Source organism: Aphidius gifuensis, linkage group LG5 (assembly GCF_014905175.1).
Source record: "Aphidius gifuensis isolate YNYX2018 linkage group LG5, ASM1490517v1, whole genome shotgun sequence".
Taxonomy (NCBI): Eukaryota; Metazoa; Arthropoda; class Insecta; order Hymenoptera; family Braconidae; genus Aphidius; species Aphidius gifuensis.
Window position 1 is genome coordinate 17,602,213 of NC_057792.1, and position 20,411 is coordinate 17,622,623.

A 20,411-nucleotide genomic window follows, 5' to 3' on the forward strand; every position below is an offset into this window, starting at 1 on the left:
AGCAGAAATATCGAGAAATCGTGGAAGAGAATTAATAGTGGATACTACACTTGACCCTGATTTACCAAACCTACAAATCAAATATGAATATTTAACAGTTAATTATTATTATGAATAAGAGATACAAAAAAATGAAAATTAGATCTGGAAAACAGTCTGGAAAAAAGGTTTATGTATATAATCATATACATATATACATATTTATTATATATAATTATATTATAAATATATATCAGTATATCATACACACTTTATTAGGTGAAAGTAATTGAAGTTACATGTTTTTTCGACAAAGTAAAAAAAAAAAAAAAACTTAATAATAATACAATTGCTTGATACCACATTACTTAAAAAAAGTAATGATGAAGTATTATTTAAACTTGTTTTTTTTTGTATCATGGGGCTTGTTCATTCAAGCGTTTCATAGATTACAAAAAAAATGAAAAAAGAATTACGAATTTTTACAAACGAAAAAACACAAATATTATTTAAACGAAAAAGAAATAATAATAGAGTTGAGATTTTAATTTTTTTTTTTTTTTTTTTGAATATAATTATTCAACAGATCATTTTAATCACGAGATACAAAATAATGAAAATTATAGTTAATATACTAATCTTTATTATATGTAAAATTATATTATAATGAATATTATAGTCTTTTTATAATATATATTATATCATAATAATTAATAAATATTATTTATGTTTATTATATATATGATTATATTATAAAGATATCATATTATATATATAATAATAATAATAATAATAATTATTATTATTATATATATATATATGCTAATAGAAGATAGTAGCAAGTTATTTGTGCCAGAAAATTATTTACAACTAATTTTTCTGATATAATAAAAACGAATATTTTTTTTTTTTTTTTTTTCTACTTCTATTGATATGAAGCTGTATAATTAATTAATCAACTATCAGTGTATAATAATTAATTCATTATAAACTTATATTGTAAGAATGAAAATTTTTATTGAAATAAAAAAAAAAGTGGTATAGGTATTTGATTTTTTTTTCTAATATTATTTATCCATATATATATCCCACAATATTTTAATTATTTGCAGGATAGGTATACAAAATCTTGGAGAAAAATCTTGTATGATCTTGTGCATGCTGCATTATAGCCCCATTAACAATTAAACAACAGATATTTATTAAAATTATCAATTATTAAATTAAATAAATTTTTTATTAAAAAATTGTCTCCTTATTAGTTATTCCTAATAACTTATTAGTAATTTATTACATAATATATGCAATATACACAACAATACACAAACATAACTTTTGAAAATTCCTATTTCATCAATCACCTTTTATTTTTTCTTTTAACATCTGCGACAGTCAACAGCTGATCTATATTATATAGACATATTGTGTCCAGACTCCAAAGTGTGTGGTCTATTGCAATTATTATTTATATAATTTATTGTTGATCATAAAAATAACATCAATATTTCACAAATAGTAAAAACAATCTAATAATAACTATCGTTTTTTTTTTTTTTTTTCTATCAAACAATTTATTATCAAATATTAAACAATAAATAAAAAAATAAATAATAGTGATGTGTCCAATACAATAAGTAGATTATAAAAAGCAAATAAATATCAAGAGTGAATCACATGAATGTTTTCATTTTTATAGAGTACAATTACTTGAACTTTGATCTACAATGACTAATATTTGCATAATTTTTGTTAGCCTATAGCTATAATAAAATTGAGCTATAAAAAATTGTTGATACTTGTGCCAAATGGATGTTATATACTCTTTAAATTTGTAAGTAATTAAAAATAATATTTAAATAATTAAATATTAATAAAGTTATTTATTTATTTTAGTAAAACAATAGTATCATTTTTAAATGGAGGCTGTTGGTGGAATACCTGTAGAATGCTTGACTGCTGGAGAATTAGCTGGAGTATGGTCAGGTTGGTCAAGCATGGGAGACAGAGAAGTTGTACGTGAATCATCAGCAAAAGGAACTCATTTAAAATTAGCTCATAAATTTTTAATGTACAGAAAACACTGGACACTTCAAGAAACACAAAATTTTTTTTATTCTGAAGTTGAAATATGGATAAATGAATTACTTAAAAAACGTACAATTCATAGAGCATCACATATTATTAAAAATGTAGGCAAAGAACCAATTGAATATATAAAAAATATTTGTATTAAATGTACAGATTCAGATTTGAGAAATTATCTAGCTAAACATGTAATGGACAACAAAGGTTTTAATGATGATGAAATTGAAGCATGGACAATTATTAATTGTATTAATAAACATGATGATTGTGTTGATTCATCAAAAAATATCATAGATAAAAAACCAATTGATAATATATCAATTAATGAAATGATGAATCTTCAGCCAATTGTCAAATCATCACTTGTTACAGAAATTTATTTTCGTACAAATGAATCTTGTCTTGTTAAAATGCTTGATGCTAATTCTGTTTGGGATTATCTTTTAACTGAAGACAATATTGATTTATTAATTAATTGGATTGATAAAAAATACAATGAAGTTGATATTGATGAGAAAGAAAATATATTTAATCACCTGGAAATTGATGAAGAAATGTTGGATAATATTGAACAATCTAGTGCTTCATTTCCTACCAAAGAATTATTGCTCAATCATTTATCAAAATATGGTGTATTTACAAAAAAAGAACGTCAAGATGTTAAAGCCATGTTAGCTAGATTTTTCAGTGCTGAAATAACATTTAATAAAATTAATAATATTTTAACAAATAAATTAACAAATGTTGATATAGAATATTTTGAAAAAAATATTCATTCAATATTATATTATCAAAATAAAGATAACATTAATGATAATTTGTATTCTAATGATCAAGATTTATTAAATAATTTAAATCAAATTAGTGAGGCTGAATCATTTGATATGAATTTATTGAGTCGTTGTATTTGTCAAACAATTTGTAAAATAACTGATGAACAAGATGTGTATTTTGAAACTCATCCATTAATAACATTTTATCTTATTTTATTAAAATATAAATCACAAGAATCTCAAGATAATAAAATTAGCCTTTATGATATGATAAATAATGATAACGGTATTGTCATAGATAATCTATTATTATCTCGTAATATTATTCTAAAAATAATAGATAAAATAGTTTATGTTAAAGATGCAATTAAAGATGATAATAAAAAAAATGATATTACAATTTATCAATTATTAAATGGCTATAAAAATATTGATACACAAAAATTATTTAAATGGAGAATTAAAAATGAAACAATACCAAATTTTGCAAATGATAATTTAATTAAAAAATATGGACGAAATGAAAATTAACATATAAATATTATTTAAAAGAATCACGACCAAGTATGGCTGCGTATATTGTACAAAAACAAATAAATTTATCATCAAAAATTAAATCACAATTTGCATTTCAAGCACATATTTGGTCTTGATCATGTCAATGAGCCAGATATTATCAGTACATGTATTGCGTTTATCGAATTTTAGGAATTGATTCTGAATATTTGAGACTTCATACAACTGTTGCAAATTATATTAAAAAAATATTAAATATTTCAATAAGTAAGTTTGATAATATTTTATTAAAGAGTGTTAATTTATCACAGCTATGTATTAAAATTTTTTAAACTTTTAGATGACCTTCTCAAATCAATAACATATCAGAATTCAAAAGATTTGATAACTGTTTTGACGTATTTAGAAGAAAGTTTTGAAATTGAATATAAAACAACATCAATGAATAATATTGAAAAATTTATTTTATCATTACATTCATGGAGTTTAATTGTACAATTTTCAAGAGCACATAATACTGAATTATCATCTTGGTTTTTAAAACAACTTGCTATTAATAATTATTGGTTTGAATTTATTCTTGTTGTACATATTTTTCATTATCCATTAGAACAGGTAAAAAAAAAAAAATACATTAAACATTTTTTTTGTTTAACATATGAATTATTATTTATAAATTATATTAATTTATTTAGATACTTGAAAATACAGTAAATTTTAATGACCCCAATATACGTGAACATTTATTAAAATGTTTAAATAATTATCATCTAGTTGAACATAAACCAGTATATAATTTACAACGTACTAAACAACGTGAAGGAAAAAATTATATTTATCAAAAAATGAGCTCAAAAGTAAGTAGAAAAAACCATATATAATATATATTTTGTTGATAAATAATTAAATATTATTTATTTTGTTATTAGGAATCACCAAGTCCAACAATAAATCAAGAAATGAAACAATTACATGGCCTATTACAAAATGATTTATCATGTTTATTAAATCAAAGAAATTCATCTGTCAAACAAGATTTATGGTTGGTTATTTTAGAGAGCCATCAGAGTCAAGATCCACCAGGTGCATTGATAAAAGCATCATGTGAATTAAAATCACCAGTTCTGCTGCCATAGTCGTATGCAAATCAGTGTTGGGTTTGTATAAAACCGCGGTATCATACTGGTTTCAAAACCTGGTATAATAACAATCGGTATTATACCGTGGAGGTTTCATATACTTTCATAATTTCATACCACGTTAGTACGCCATCTGTAGGCATTTTCGTATTTTACGTCACAAACCATTTTAATTGCTCATAATTTAAATTTAAGAATATCATTCCTTAATTATAGCATAATAGTAATAATCTTCATCCTTTTCTCAGACTTTTGTCAGTAGTAATAAATTTATTGAATATATTAAAAGTTATTTATAGTAATCAAATGGAGAGAGGATGCGGCTTACCTGTTAATTTCTTTGGCTCAATTAATTTTTATAAATCAACATGTGGCAACACCCTTCCTTAGTTATTTTTCCATAGTTTTTATTTATTTATTTATAAAACCTATTGGAAAATGTCTATGGACAGAATAAAGAGCTTTACATAAAGACCATAAATTAATTTCCAAAGAAATTAATACGTAGAAGTAACATCTTTCCTTAGTTTTGAGATTCCATAGCTTTTATTAATTTGAATAAATAAAAAGCTATAAGGGGTCAGTGTTATGAAATCGTTGTCAGCTACGTTAATTTATACGAAATTAATTTTGCCAGAGAAATTAACATGCAGGCAACATCCTTCTTGGATATTTTTCCCATAGCTCTATTTATTTAAATAATATGGTCATAGAAAATAAAGCTGAGAAAGGATTTGCCTGCATGTTAATTTCTTTGGCAAAATTAATTTCTGTATAAATTAACATGTGGCAACTTCCTTATTAGCTACCACTTTTCCTATGACCATTTATTCTTTGTTAAATTAATAAGTTATGGGGTTGAGTTGTTAAGCGAAAGGATGTTGCCTGCATGTTTATTTCTTTGGTAAAATTAATTTGCATAAATTAACATGTGACAACTTCATTCCTTAGCTACCATTTTTCCTATGACCATTTATTTATTTAATTAATAAAGCTATGGGAAAAAATGGTAGCTATGAAAACATGTTAATTATTTGGGCTGAATTAATTCTTTTAGAAATTAACAGGAAGTTATGATCCGTTTTAGCCATTTGTCAATAGCTTATTATCTGTTCAAATAAATTGAAATACATTACTGTTGTTGTTTTATAATCAAATATTGTTCATATTATTTGTTTATTCTGTAATACATCTATTAATATAACAACAAAAACACATTTAGAGTTTTTTATGCTGGTATGGTAGACAATTTTGATATAAGGGCGTTCCTTGAGTTTCATAATTTCTATACTTTCTTTATATCAGATATACGGTTTAATACTTTATTATACCGGTATGAAAGTATTAAACCCAAAAATCGACCATTTACCCAACACTGATGCAAATGCAAAAATAAGGTAGAATTTACATGAAAGCAACAACAAGCGCCTTCATGTTTTTCTGTTGCGACTAACATTTCTTGTCGGCGAATCGTTATTGCGGGACCCGCAATAACTCCCGCAATACGGGACCAAGAATAGCACCCCTGGTTAACTGTAACTGTGGACGAAAAAACCAGCCCTTAATGCTCAGTTAACTGTAATGTTGGACGAAAAAACCGGCCCTAAGAATGTTCAAAATGGCGTCAGAGGTATCTTACAGTTTCTTACAGTATCTTACAGTATCTTACTGTAAGCGTATGAAACCTCAAAAATCGACCATTTACCCATCACTGGTAGATACTCGTGTCTCCGGTATATCGCTCAATATCGAAGACCACTATTCAGTAGTACTGTACTCGTGTAGCCTGTACTCGTGTCTCCGGAGTCCGGTACATATATCGCTCAATATTTAGTCAATATCCATCAATATCGAAGATCACTAATTACAAAACCAGTCGTGACAATCATCGCAGCCAGGTCGTTTGCATGTGTGTGTGTGTGTGTGTGTGTGTGTGTGTTTAATCTGTCAAATAAGTCAAAATATCAGTGTTTTTTCAACTTCATATAGTAATTAAAAAATAAAAAGGTCTGAAAAGCCTATTAAAAACTATATCAAAATTTTCCTTATTGTTTCCTCTATCTATCCTTAGTTTTTGATAAAGCTATCTGCATTTTTCATTAAATGGCTAACCAGGTTTCTAAAAACTCAACCAGACTCTCCATAGGAACCTATGTATAACCTCCAAAAACGTAGCCTACTTTATTCATTAATTACTAAGTAATTAGCTACAAAAAAATAATCAGAAAAATTGAGCGTGTGTTTTTTCGTTTTTTCGGAACCTCCACCGTCCATCAATTCGGCAATTCAAAAATCGCTTTTGCGGTTATTTCATTAATCTACTTGAAAAATTTCGAGGCTCTGTCTGTATTTGATTTGTGCTGGTAATCCCTTAAACTGAAACTTGGTTATATAGTGGATACCAAATTTGAATGTTATCAAATCAAACATATGCCTCGATCAATTATAAAAGAAATTTATGTGTGTTATGAGAACTTAGATGAAATTTTATATGAACTGTAACTCAAACGATTGCGGAAATCAGGGTCGAAAAAAAAGTTGGTAAAAAAGAGAGTTCGAAGTCAAGTGTCAATACGTTTCTTCAGCAAAAACAAAAATAAGGTTAGTTTAAGAAAGACCAGTAGTCTTCATTTCATGCTTGTAGATTATATATTAAATTATTATGTTATTAAACTATTAAATATGGATTATTTTTTTTAGAAATACCATCATTATCAACATCATCATCGTAATCATAAGGCTACACATCACATGATAACACGGTCCTTCAGTAAAAAGAATAATAACGTTAGTCGAAAAAATATATAGTATAATGTATATATAGTATTCACTGCATGCTTATAGATTAAATATTAATATTTGATTATTCTTTTTATATAGATATACTCTCACCATGATAATGATAATGATATTTTAAACGCCAAAGATATAACGATAATTGAGTGTGTTAATGATGATTGCCTGGCTGAAATATTCATGTATGTGCCAGCATGTGAAAGACCAAAAATTGCATTGGGTATGATGAATTATTTTTTTTTTATTTAAAATCTATATTGTATAGTAATAAGTCATTACTAATGACGATTAATTTATTTTTTTAGTATGCAAAAAATGGGAAAGAGCCCTTGATTATTCTTGGTTTAATGTCAAAAAACTTGAACTAACTTATTGGGAATATGACGAGTATCCACATTTTTTAGTGAGAAATTATCCAAGAATCAATGGACAATTCAAGTTTTTGAAATCACTGCTTTATAAATGTGGTCGTTATTTAACAGAATTAGACTTGTCAATCTATGGTTATTGTAACATATTGCCAGTTATTAATGAGTATTGTCAAAATCTCGTAAAACTTCGAATAAGAATCCATAAAGTTGATAATGCGAAATTACATAATGCATTTTCGAATCTTTCTAAACTTGAAGTATTGAAAATTATATTGCATGGTTGTTTTGATGATATATGTTCACAAGTATCTTCAACTTTAATTGATTCATTGTTAAATGTTGCTGATACATTGACTGATCTCAATATTTCAAATTGGCCTGCAGTCCTTTATGGATTACCTTATTTTCCAGACAACATGATGAGTGTATGTAACTTAAACTTTATATATCTTATCTATTGCAAAATACCATTTTTTTTTATTCTTTACATAAGTTTTTTACCTAAATTATTTCTTTTGTAGGTAATTCCTCAACTAAAGGCCTTAAGAAAATTTTCAAATGCTGGTATAGGATGTCCCAGACGTTTACGCGACTATTTCAAGTTTCTTAACAATTTTAAAACAGTAACATGCATTCCTGAAGATACTTGTTACATGATAAATAAAATTGGTGATGAGGAGCTCATTGAAAATATTGAAGAATTAGATATTATTGGTTGGCGAATTACCGATAATGGAATATATAATATTGCTAATACTATAAAACGATTACACACACTAAGTGTATCATGTCAATTGCTAACCGATGCTGGTATCGTTACATGTACAAAGATGAATAATTTAAAATATCTTGAATTTAAAGGCTTTAATAATGTCACTGACTCCTCAATTAAATTGCTCAAAAATTTAACACACTTAACGTTACCATTCAGCAATAAAATTACTGATGAATCAGCAATTAAAGTTCTTGAAAATTCACCAGACATGATTTATTATTGCGTTAGAGACACAGGTATAACACATAAATTTATTGGAAAAGCAGCAGAAATATCAAGAAATCGTGAAATAGAATTAAATATAGTTGTTACACTTGACCCTGATCAAACTGAATATGAATATTTGGATATTGATTATATATAAAAAGTTTATATATAATAATATAATATAATAATATATATTTATTATATGTAATTATATTATAATTATATTATAAATATATATCATTATATTATATTATCAAGTAAAAGTAATTAAAGTTACATGTCTTTTCGACAAAGTACAAGAAAAAAAAAATTAATAATATAATTGCTTGATACAACATTACTTAAAAAAAGTAATGATAAAGTATTATTTTAATTTTATTTTTTTTTGTATCATGGGGCTTGTTCATTCAAGCGTTTCATAGATTACAAAAAAAATGAAAAAAGAATTACAAATTTTTACAAATGAAAAAACACAAATATTATTTAAACAAAAAAGAAATAATAATAGAGTAAAGATTTTAAATTTTTTTTTTTTTGAATATAATTATTCAACAGATCATTTTAATCACGAGATACAAAATAATGAAAATTAGTTAATATACTAAATTGGGTAGTTGGTAGTTAATATACCAACATAAGAGTCTGGAAAAAAAATTTTTATTATTATTACATATTTATTATATGTAAAATTATATTATAATATATATCTTATCATGATGACTATTGTATATATATTTATTATATATAATTATATTATAGTCTTTTTATAATATATATTATATCATAATAAATATTATTTATGTTTATTATATATAATTATATTATAATCATTTTATAATATATATATTATATCATAATAAATATTATTTATGTTTATTATATATAATTATATTATAAAGATATCATATTATATATATATAATAATAATAATTATTATTATATATATATATATGCTAATAGAAGATAGTAGCGGGTTATTTGTGCCAGAAAAATTATTTACAACTAATTTTTCTGGTATCATAATAACAAAAAAAGTTTTTTTTTTTTTTACTTCTATTGATATGAAGCTGTATAATTAATTAATTAACTATCAGTGTATAATAATTAATTCATTATAAACTTATATTGTAAGAATGAAAATTTTTATTGAAATAAAAAAAAAGTGGTATTTGATTTTTTTTCTAATATTATTTATCCATATATCCCACAATATTTTAATATTATTTGCCGGATAGGTATACAAGATCTTTGAGAAGAATTGTGTAATCTTGTGCATACTGCATTATAGCCACATTAATATTTAAACAACAAATATCCATTAAAATTATTAATTATTAAATTAAATAAATTTATTATTCAAAAATTGTCTCCTTATTAGTTATTACTAACAACTCATTAGTAATTTATTACATAATATGCAATATACACAAACATAACTTTTGAAAATTTCTATTTTATCAACCGTCTTTTATTTATTTTTTTTTATCATCTGTGACAGTTAACAGCTGATCTCTATTATATAGATTTTTTTTTTTTGTTTGTGTCCAGACTCCAAAGTGTGTGACAGTGTGTGATCTAGATAGTAGATAATAGCTATTGCAATTATTATTTATAATTTATTGTTGATCATAAAAATAACATCAATATATCACAAATAGTAGAAACAATCTAATAATAACAATTGTTTTTTTTTTTTTTTTTTCTATCAAACAATTTATTATCAAGTATCAAACAATAAATAAAAAAATAGATAATAGTGATGTGTCCAATACAATAAGAAGATTATAAAATGCAAATAAATATCAAGCGTGAATCACATGAATGTTTTCATTTTTATAGAGTACAATCACTTGAACTTTGATCTACAATGACTAATATTTGCATAATTTTTGTTAGCCTATAGCTATAATAAAATTGAGCTATAAAAAATTGTTGATACTTGTGCCAAATGGATGTTATATACTCTTTAAATTTGTAAGTAATTAAAAATAATATTTAAATAATTAAATATTAATAACGTTATTTATTCATTTTAGTAAAACAATAGTATCATTTTTAAATGGAGGCTGTTGGTGGAATACCTGTAGAATGCTTGACTGCTGGAGAATTAGCTGGAGTATGGTCAGGTTGGTCAAGCATGGGAGACAGAGAAGTTGTACGTGAATCATCAGCAAAAGGAACTCATTTAAAATTAGCTCATAAATTTTTAATGTACAGAAAACACTGGACACTTCAAGAAACACAAAATTTTTTTTATTCTGAAGTTGAAATATGGATAAATGAATTACTTAAAAAACGTACAATTCATAGAGCATCACATATTATTAAAAATGTAGGCAAAGAACCAATTGAATATATAAAAAATATTTGTATTAAATGTACAGATTCCTAGCTAAACATGTAATGGACAACAAAGGTTTTAATGATGATGAAATTGAAGCATGGACAATTATTAATTGTATTAATAAACATGATGATTGTGTTGATTCATCAAAAAATATCATAGATAAAAAACCAATTGATAATATATCAATTAATGAAATGATGAATCTTCAGCCAATTGTCAAATCATCACTTGTTACAGAAATTTATTTTCGTACAAATGAATCTTGTCTTGTTAAAATGCTTGATGCTAATTCTGTTTGGGATTATCTTTTAACTGAAGACAATATTGATTTATTAATAAATTGGATTGATAAAAAATACAATGAAGTTGATATTGATGAGAAAGAAAATATATTTAATCACCTGGAAATTGATGAAGAAATGTTGGATAATATTGAACAATCTAGTGCTTCATTTCCTACCAAAGAATTATTGCTCAATCATCTATCAAAATATGGTGTATTTACAAAAAAAGAACGTCAAGATGTTAAAGCCATGTTAGCTAGATTTTTCAGTGCTGAAATAACATTTAATAAAATTAATAATATTTTAACAAATAAATTGACAAATGTTGATAGAGAATATTTTGAAAAAAATATTCATTCAATATTATATTATCAAAATAGAGATAACATTGATGATAATTTGTATTCTAATGATCAAGATTTATTGAATAATTTAAATCAAATTAGTGAGGCTGAATCATTTGATATGAATTTATTGAGTCGTTGTATTTGTCAAACAATTTGTAAAATAACTGATGAACAAGATGTGTATTTTGAAACTCATCCATTAATAACATTTTATCTTATTTTATTAAAATATAAATCACAAGAATCTGAAGATAATAAAATTAGCCTTTATGATATGATAAATAATGATAATGGTATTGTGATAGATAATGTATTATTATCTCGTAATATTATTATAAAAATAATAGATAAAATAGTTTATGTTAAAGATGCAATTAAAGATGATAATAAAAAAAATGATATAACAATTTATCAATTATTAAATGGCTATAAAAATATTGATACACAAAAATTATTTAAATGGAGAATTAAAAATGAAACAATACCAAATTTTGCAAATGATAATTTAATTAAAAAATATGGACGAAATGAAAAATTAACATATAAATATTATTTAAAAGAATCACGACCAAGTATGGCTGCGTATATTGTACAAAAACAAATTAATTTATCATCAAAAATTAAATCACAATTTGCATTTCAAGCACATATATTTGGTCTTGATCATGTCAATGAGCCAGATATTATCAGTACATGTATTGCGTTTATCGAATTTTTAGGAATTGATTCTGAATATTTGAGACTTCATACAACTGTTGCAAATTATATTAAAAAAATATTAAATATTTCAATAAGTAAGTTTGATAATATTTTATTAAAGAGTGTTAATTTATCACAGCTATGTATTAAAATTTTTTAAACTTTTAGATGACCTTCTCAAATCAATAACATATCAGAATTCAAAAGATTTGATAACTGTTTTGACGTATTTAGAAGAAAGTTTTGAAATTGAATATAAAACAACATCAATGAATAATATTGAAAAATTTATTTTATCATTACATTCATGGAGTTTAATTGTACAATTTTCAAGAGCACATAATACTGAATTATCATCTTGGTTTTTAAAACAACTTGCTATTAATAATTATTGGTTTGAATTTATTCTTGTTGTACATATTTTTCATTATCCATTAGAACAGGTAAAAAAAAAAAATATACATTAAACATTTTTTTTTGTTTAACATATGAATTATTATTTATAAATTATATTAATTTATTTAGATACTTGAAAATACAGTAAATTTTAATGATCCCAATATACGTGAACATTTATTAAAATGTTTAAATAATTATCATCTAGTTGAACATAAACCAGTATATAATTTACAACGTACTAAACAACGTGAAGGAAAAAATTATATTTATCAAAAAATGAGCTCAAAAGTAAGTTGAAAAAACCATATATAATATATATTTTGTTGATAAATAATTAAATATTATTTATTTTGTTATTAGGAATCACCAAGTCCAACAATAAATCAAGAAATGAAACAATTACATGGCCTATTACAAAATGATTTATCATGTTTATTAAATCAAAGAAATTCATCTGTCAAACAAGATTTATGGTTGGTTATTTTAGAGAGCCATCAGAGTCAAGATCCACCAGGTGCATTGATAAAAGCATCATGTGAATTAAAATCACCAGTTCTTGTTGTACTTGCTGCTTGTTATGAGCCATCATCAATTGCAGTTTATTGTTATTCATGGCTTGTAATATCAGTTGATGATGATGAATTTATATCAAGCTATGCTGATTGTTTGACTGATCAAATATGGTCAGCTCGTAAAATATCTGAATTATTTAAATCAATGGTTTCATTGGGATATCTTGATACTCTTAATCGTGGTCTTGAAATTTTTTTACCAGATAATCCATTATGTTCATTTACAAAATTTATCAATGAATGCATTAAAAATGGACAATTTAAAAGTAATAAAAAATATTTATGTGAGTTTTTAAATATTTGTTCAAATTTAAAAAGTAATAAAATGATCGATTGGGATGATGTAGATACAACTTATCTTACAAATGAATTTTGGATTGGTACTGTTGCTATTGAATTAGTTTTAATTTGTCTTGGAACATGTTTCAATAGTATTCATTTACAAAAAAAATTTTTAAATATACTTGTTGATGATAATTTTAATGATGAATTAAATATAAATGAGCCAGATTTTTGTTCTTTATTACAAATAATAACAAGTTTATCAAAAACAACAACAAAAATTAATTTTATAAAAATTAAATTAACAGAAAATGGCACAAATGTTAATGAAGAAATTGAAAGATGTATTGAAGAACTTGTTGTTAAAGAAAATTTTAGTAATGCATTAGAATTATCTAAAATAGCAAATCTTCCATGCTCAAAAATAATATTAAATCAATATCGTAGTGAATTTAAAAAAAATATTAATGACAAACAATTTAAATTAAATGATAATTTTTGGAAAAAATGTGCAGATGATATTAAAAAATACGATGTTGGTTTTGATGATACTGCAAAATTTTTTATTGAACATGCTGAATTAGTTGAATCATACAAAGAAAGATATGAAATACTTGAATTGGCATTAAAAACATTAAAGACACTTTCAACTGATCAACAAACAATTGACATGGTTGAAATGATTATGTGGAAATCTTGTATACTTGCTGGTCCAGAATCAATTGTCATACAAAATGATAATCAACAATTTAATAAATTAAAATGTGAATTATTATCAGGTATAAGTAATTTACGTGTTAGTTGTTCATTGAATGATAAAATTGAAGAACAATCTGTTGAAAAACTTATAAATAAATTTATTGATATTGAAGATTTAAAAACAGCACTAAGAATAAGTGCTATATTTAATTATAAACACAAAGATTTACTTAAATTAATGCTGTGTTTGAGTTTAGCTGAAGGAGAAATTTCACCTTATCAAATGAATGTACAACAAAAAGCTTTACTTGCTGAGTCTGATGATATTAAACAACAAAAATATCCAACATTAAAAAATCGAGGATTACAAAAAAGACTATCAACATCATCATTAAATATTTCATCAGATTCAATTGATACATCAAGCTCAAGTAGTCCTTTGATGCAACAAAAATATATTGATTGTACATTGGTTCTTGAAAAGCTAATTAAAAGTCTTCAACATGGTATAAATGTGGGAAATAAAATATTATTATTGCACAAATTATCTGGTAGTTTAAAAAGAAGTTATAAAATTTTATTGTTATCAACAGATCCAATGATAATGCTATATGAAATAACAGCAATAAATTGTGATAAAAAATTTGAATTAATAAATGATGTTATTGCTGCATATAAAATTAAAAATACTGAAGTTACAAAATTTCTTGCTGGTGAAATTAATTTACATATTACACGTCAAATTGAAGATGGACAAGAAGATTTAATGCTCATGTGGGGTTATCCAATTGATGGATGCTTAAAACGAATTGCTGATTTATGCAGTGATATATCTTTACTTGGATGGGAATTAATTAAAAATGCAAGCTCAAGACTTGGTCATTCACATGGAACAAAACTTGATATATCTGCTTTAAAAATAATTGTTGAACTTCTTGTGACATCTCATAATTATTTTACAGCATCATGTAGCATGGAAGGTATTGCATCTGTTCTAAAAAAATGTCAACAACTGGCAAATACATTACAACGTTTAAAACTTTGGAGTTTACTTGTTAGACTTGTTACTGGTGTTGGTAGATTTACTGAAATGAATTATGTATTTCAAATAATTAAAGAAAATGATCAATTTGAATTTTTACTTGGTCAAGGAATGGATAAAATAAGTGGATTAAAAATTGCACTTTTAGAATTTTGTAAAAAACAATGTCCAAATGATAAAGAACTATTTACACTTGTTGCATTACATTTTCGTCTTTATAATGAAATTGCAATAATGTGGGAAACAGCAGCAAAAATTATTATTCGTGAATTAATAAAAGATACGAGAAAAAATACTCAAAAATCACCAACATTATCACAAAGTACAATAAAATTTATTAAAAATGATGATACAGAAAAAAAATTACAGCTTGCAATTGCAAATTTTACACATGCAACTGAATATTATCTACAAGATAATAAATTAAATTTGGCAAATAAATGTTCACATCAAGCTCAATTAGTTGCATTACAAATATCACTGTTAAATGGTACTGCACCAAATCAACAAGTGCCATGTCTACTTAATTTAAGTGTTGATGAAGTCAACAGAGCACTGTGTCAAATTTTAAATTTTTCACAATCATTAATTATCATTCAAGCTTATAATCACAGTGCTGATTGGTCAAGTAGTATTTATCATCAATTTATTATCAATGGAAAAACAAAATACCTTAAAGATTTTTTAATTTCTAAAAAACTTACAACTGCAATTGTACAAGATTGCACTTATCGATATAGAACTGAAAAAAATATATCCAAACAAATGACAACAAATATGAAAAATTTAATTAATGAATTAAATGATGTCGAGTGTAAATATGTATTAGCAAGTCAATTGGGTTTTAAAGATATTATTGAGGTCATATTGTCAAATCCAACAACTGGCTCATATTTAAAAGACACTGTATGGAAGCAAGGCTTTAAATCTCAGGAATTTATTGGTGAAACATTTCGTGGCTGAAATATTATTATTGTTTTATATTTTATTTTATATATCGCGAAAAAATATATAGTTATTGAATATCTATTAATATTATAAAATTACAAGAATATTTAATTATTGAATAATTATTATTTCAAGTCAAAATAAGCTTTATTTTATTTATTTGTAAACAAAAAATTATTAAAGTCAGCAAATTAACTTATTTATATTAAAACATTATTTTATGTACAACCATTAAAAATTTTTTTTAAGTACAAAAAAAAAAATAATAATATCAACAAGATGAAAATGATTAAAAACTCGATAATTATATTGTATATAAAAATATATATCGGTTAGTTAATTTGACAATTACATTAACATTTAAAAATATAGATATTTATCTCGAAAAAAAAATCTGTAAAAACTCAACAAAAACAATAATGTTTGTTAGTTAAATTAAAAATAAAATAATATCGTATATATTTTTTAAAATGTATATAAATATAGTTGTTTAAATTCAATATAATAATTTTTTATAAATTGGTACATGAAAATAAAAATGTGAAGAAGCTCGATTAAATAAAATAATGAAATAACGATTATTAATAAATAATAATTAAGGTTTGGAGTATAATTTAACATAATTTTTTGGAACATATCCAGACGAGCCATGTCTGTCTTCCATCAACCACCAGTCATCGTTGCCTTTTTCATCATGTGGCTTTATTAATTTTACCATTTGGCCTTTTTTAATAGCAAGTGTTCCAGGTATTGTTCCATCAAATGTATAGGCAACAACATAAAATTCATTTTCAAAATTAGCATAACGTTGTTGTTGATTGTTGACTGATGATGCTTCACAATCATCATCAACAAGTGGATCAAGATTACCATATAAATGTGATTGTGAAAATTGTGGTGGATTATTTTTTTCTTTAACTGGAGAATCAAGATTTATTAAATCATTTTTAATTTCTTCTTTGATTGAATAATCAATACTGTTTGAAGGATAATCGACAATATCATTACTATATTGTTGTGATAATTGTTGTCTTGGTTGTGGTAATGGTTCTAAAATATTATTTTATCATGAAATTTTCTAATTTCATTATCACATACACCATGATGATATTGATTTAAAAAATCTGATAATACTTCACTACATACTGTTTCTTCATGCAAACAACTCATACATTGTTCAACATCATAATGTAATTGTTCAGTTGTTTTTTCAAGAATTTTAAATTGTTTTTCAAGTTCATCAAATACTGGATCTGGTGGTATATTTGTTAGGCCAAAACTTGCTGATAATTTTGCACTAAATCTACTTGATTTTTTAGTAACAGAATGCATATTTAATTTTGACATTTTACTCATAAGAGTATTATCACTATCAAGATATTTTGATATAATATCTGTTCGACGTTTGTATTCATTGATATATGATGCAACTGCAGTCATGACTTTCCATGCTTCTTCAATGTTTTCTCTATCAGGATGATTTTCTTCTGTACATTTAACTAATTCATAAAGCATCAATGGATACTTGAGAATTCTTTGTACCGGTTTAATTAATATTGAACTCATGTCAAAGCAGGCAACTTGATGACGAAGTGTTTCAATACCTTTATCAAATAACGTCATTATTTCTTTATTATCTTCATATTTTTTTAATAAACTCAATGCTGCCTCATGATTACCACAGTATTTTTTATAAATTGTTTTTAATCTTTCACTCATATTTAAAAAACAAGGTGCAATCATTTGTTGACTTTCATCTTTTCCTTTCATTGCTTTCAACATTGAATCCAATAAATCTTCAGCAACATGAATAACATCTAATATATTACCAAATAATATTGATACATCAATACCACGTGTCTCTAATTTACTTGGATCATATAAATTAAATGTTTCATATGTTACTTTTAAATCTCTAACATATTCTTTTTCTGTTATGACTAATTCACTTATAACATTTTGTCGTTTTTCAAATCTTTTTTGTAAATTTATTTCATCTTCATTTACATTGTCATTTAGTTTGTTTAAATCTTCATCATGTAATTGACTTTTTTCATTTATTGTTAATTTTTGTAATGGAATTGAACCAGGTGCTGGTGTTGGTGGAGCTGGTCTATGTGGTTGAATAGAAATTCTTTTTGCTTGACTATTAATTATTTTTTCATCATTTCTTAGTACAACAAAATCATCAATTGGATCATCATGTGTGTCATCAGAAAGATATCCTCTTGGACATAAACCAATTTCTCCATTTTCATTTTTTACACTTACCCATCCTTCATTTATTGTTTTAACAATTGTTACAATTTCACCTTCTTTAACACTCAAATCTTCTTTCATTTGTGCATCAAATGTATATGCAACTTTAACTCTACTTTCATCTTCTAAATTTATATAATTTTTTATTGATTCATCATGTTCATCTTTGATATTTGAATCAATTCTATTTTCTTCACTACAATCAACAATAATTTTAACGTATGACGTTGGAAGCATTCCTTTTTTATTTTCAATTATTCCTTCAACCCAATCTAAATCAATGTGTCTAGTCAACTCAACTATTTCATTGGCTTCAAAATTTAATTCATCTTGATACTGTGCTTTGAATGGATAAAGTGTTATTGCATATGGTTTAACATCAAGTGAATGTAAGCTAGGGTTATCATTTTTTTTTGATACTATATTGTCATTAGTTTTTTTTGTATCTGGAAATAAATCATCATATGATGGAGCTGCTTCTTCAAAAGCATCATGACTTGATGATTCAATCCATTTATTATAAATTGGTAATTGATAATTTGATGTATTTGGAACTGAAGCTGTAGGCAATGCTGCAGCTTGATCTACATAATCTATATTGTCATTTATATATTCAACAAAGGCTTCAGGAAAAGTTCCAGTTCTACCATCTGATGTGACACCACGTACCCAACCATCATCTAATATTTCAATGACTGTTACAATATCACCTTCTGTTAAATCAAGCTCTTCATCAAGTTGTGCTTTTAATGATGTTTTAACTTTTACTTTTTTTCTTACTATTTTTTTATTTCCTGATTTCTGTAATTATTTTTATTTTTTTTTTCATTACAATTATTATTGTTTTAATGCAATTTACTAAATATAAATTTATGCAATTACCTTGAGAATAGTTTTGTCAATTAACCATACATGAGACATTGGAAATACACCACTTCTTTCATCAATATAACCAGACCACCAGCCAGGCTCAATTTCTTGTTGTCCAATAATAAATTCACCTGAATAAAAATACATTAAAATAAAATAGAATTATTGATCATTGTGGAGGATTAAAAAAAATACACATCCATTTCATTACCTTGATCAAAAATTAAATCACCTTCTTGCTCACCCTTGAATGGAGCAATTGATATAAATAAATTTTCATCATCATTTAAATTTGGAGTATCAACTCGGTGTAGATGATTTGATGGAAATTTACCACGTTTATTCCTTGACTCTCCATAACACCAAATTTTATCAACGACACTTATAAGCTGTAATGTATATTATTGTTTTTAATGTTTTTTTTTTTTGTAAAATTTTCATTTATAAATTTATTTAAAATGTTGAACCACTTGTTTTATCAAGTTACATAAAAATGTAAACAATGTATACATTCCTACCAGAAAATAATCGCCTTTTGTGAGACTTAATTCACCATCAATTGTTGTAAAAAAATCAGTCAGTACTCTTGCTAATTGACCTGGCTCCATTTTGACAATATTAATAGTTTTATTAGTGTGAAATTAATTTTTTTTTTGTTGTTTTTTTCACGTTGATTAACTGTCATAACATGGTGTCACTCGTTCCAACAAGTGAAAGTGACGTCACTCTGGAATTTTTAATTATATGATTTAAAAAATAAAAAATACTGAAAAAAATATACACACCTGTCTGAAATTGGTTTTTTATCGAATTACAAGTAGGTATAAATAATTTTTCAAAACAACCTAAATATTTATTTGCAAAAAAATAATTAAAAGCAGCTAAATTTGGAAATTGTTTTTTTATTTATTTATTTAAACAATCAAGTATTTGACATAAATTTAAAAAACAAATAAAATTTACATCGAATAAGTTTAATCGAATTATTAAATCGAAATTTAAATACTTCGATTATTGAAATT

General features: G+C 24.5%; 4 protein-coding genes across 5 annotated transcripts; 3 read left to right on the forward strand and 1 right to left on the reverse strand.

The window, feature by feature from the left end:
- The first annotated feature begins 1,428 nt into the window (after nt 1–1,428).
- On the forward strand, nt 1,429–6,909 carry LOC122858159 (spatacsin-like). Its single transcript, XM_044160879.1, has 6 exons — nt 1,429–1,810; nt 1,873–3,620; nt 3,694–3,968; nt 4,049–4,210; nt 4,283–4,499; nt 5,877–6,909. Exons 2-5 carry the CDS (start codon nt 3,521–3,523, stop codon nt 4,487–4,489), a joined length of 744 nt encoding a protein of 247 aa, XP_044016814.1. The 5' UTR covers nt 1,429–1,810; nt 1,873–3,520; the 3' UTR covers nt 4,490–4,499; nt 5,877–6,909.
- Nucleotides 1,896–16,824, forward strand: LOC122858039 (spatacsin). 2 transcript variants are annotated; one of them, XM_044160671.1, is made up of 5 exons: nt 1,896–2,643; nt 11,373–12,413; nt 12,487–12,761; nt 12,844–13,005; nt 13,078–16,824. In XM_044160671.1, the coding sequence occupies exons 1-5, from the start codon at nt 1,896–1,898 to the stop codon at nt 16,273–16,275; spliced, it is 5,424 nt and encodes a 1,807-aa protein (XP_044016606.1). In that variant the 3' UTR covers nt 16,276–16,824. The 2 variants fall into 2 exon arrangements, with proteins under 2 accessions (XP_044016606.1, XP_044016605.1); XM_044160670.1 differs by lacking the exon at nt 1,896–2,643 and adding an exon at nt 10,140–10,615 and having other exon boundaries at nt 10,678–12,413.
- On the forward strand, nt 6,972–9,810 carry LOC122858127. The gene is made up of 5 exons (XM_044160832.1): nt 6,972–7,093; nt 7,193–7,279; nt 7,373–7,508; nt 7,594–8,084; nt 8,181–9,810. Exons 2-5 carry the CDS (start codon nt 7,244–7,246, stop codon nt 8,796–8,798), a joined length of 1,281 nt encoding a protein of 426 aa, XP_044016767.1. The 5' UTR covers nt 6,972–7,093; nt 7,193–7,243; the 3' UTR covers nt 8,799–9,810.
- On the reverse strand, nt 16,793–20,201 carry LOC122858205 (dynamin-binding protein-like). The gene is given in 5 exon segments (XM_044160944.1): nt 16,793–17,317; nt 17,320–19,320; nt 19,402–19,520; nt 19,601–19,778; nt 19,908–20,201. Coding segments are annotated over 5 exon segments (2,850 nt in total). The 5' UTR covers nt 19,998–20,201; the 3' UTR covers nt 16,793–16,855.
- Nucleotides 20,202–20,411: the final 210 nt, after the last annotated feature.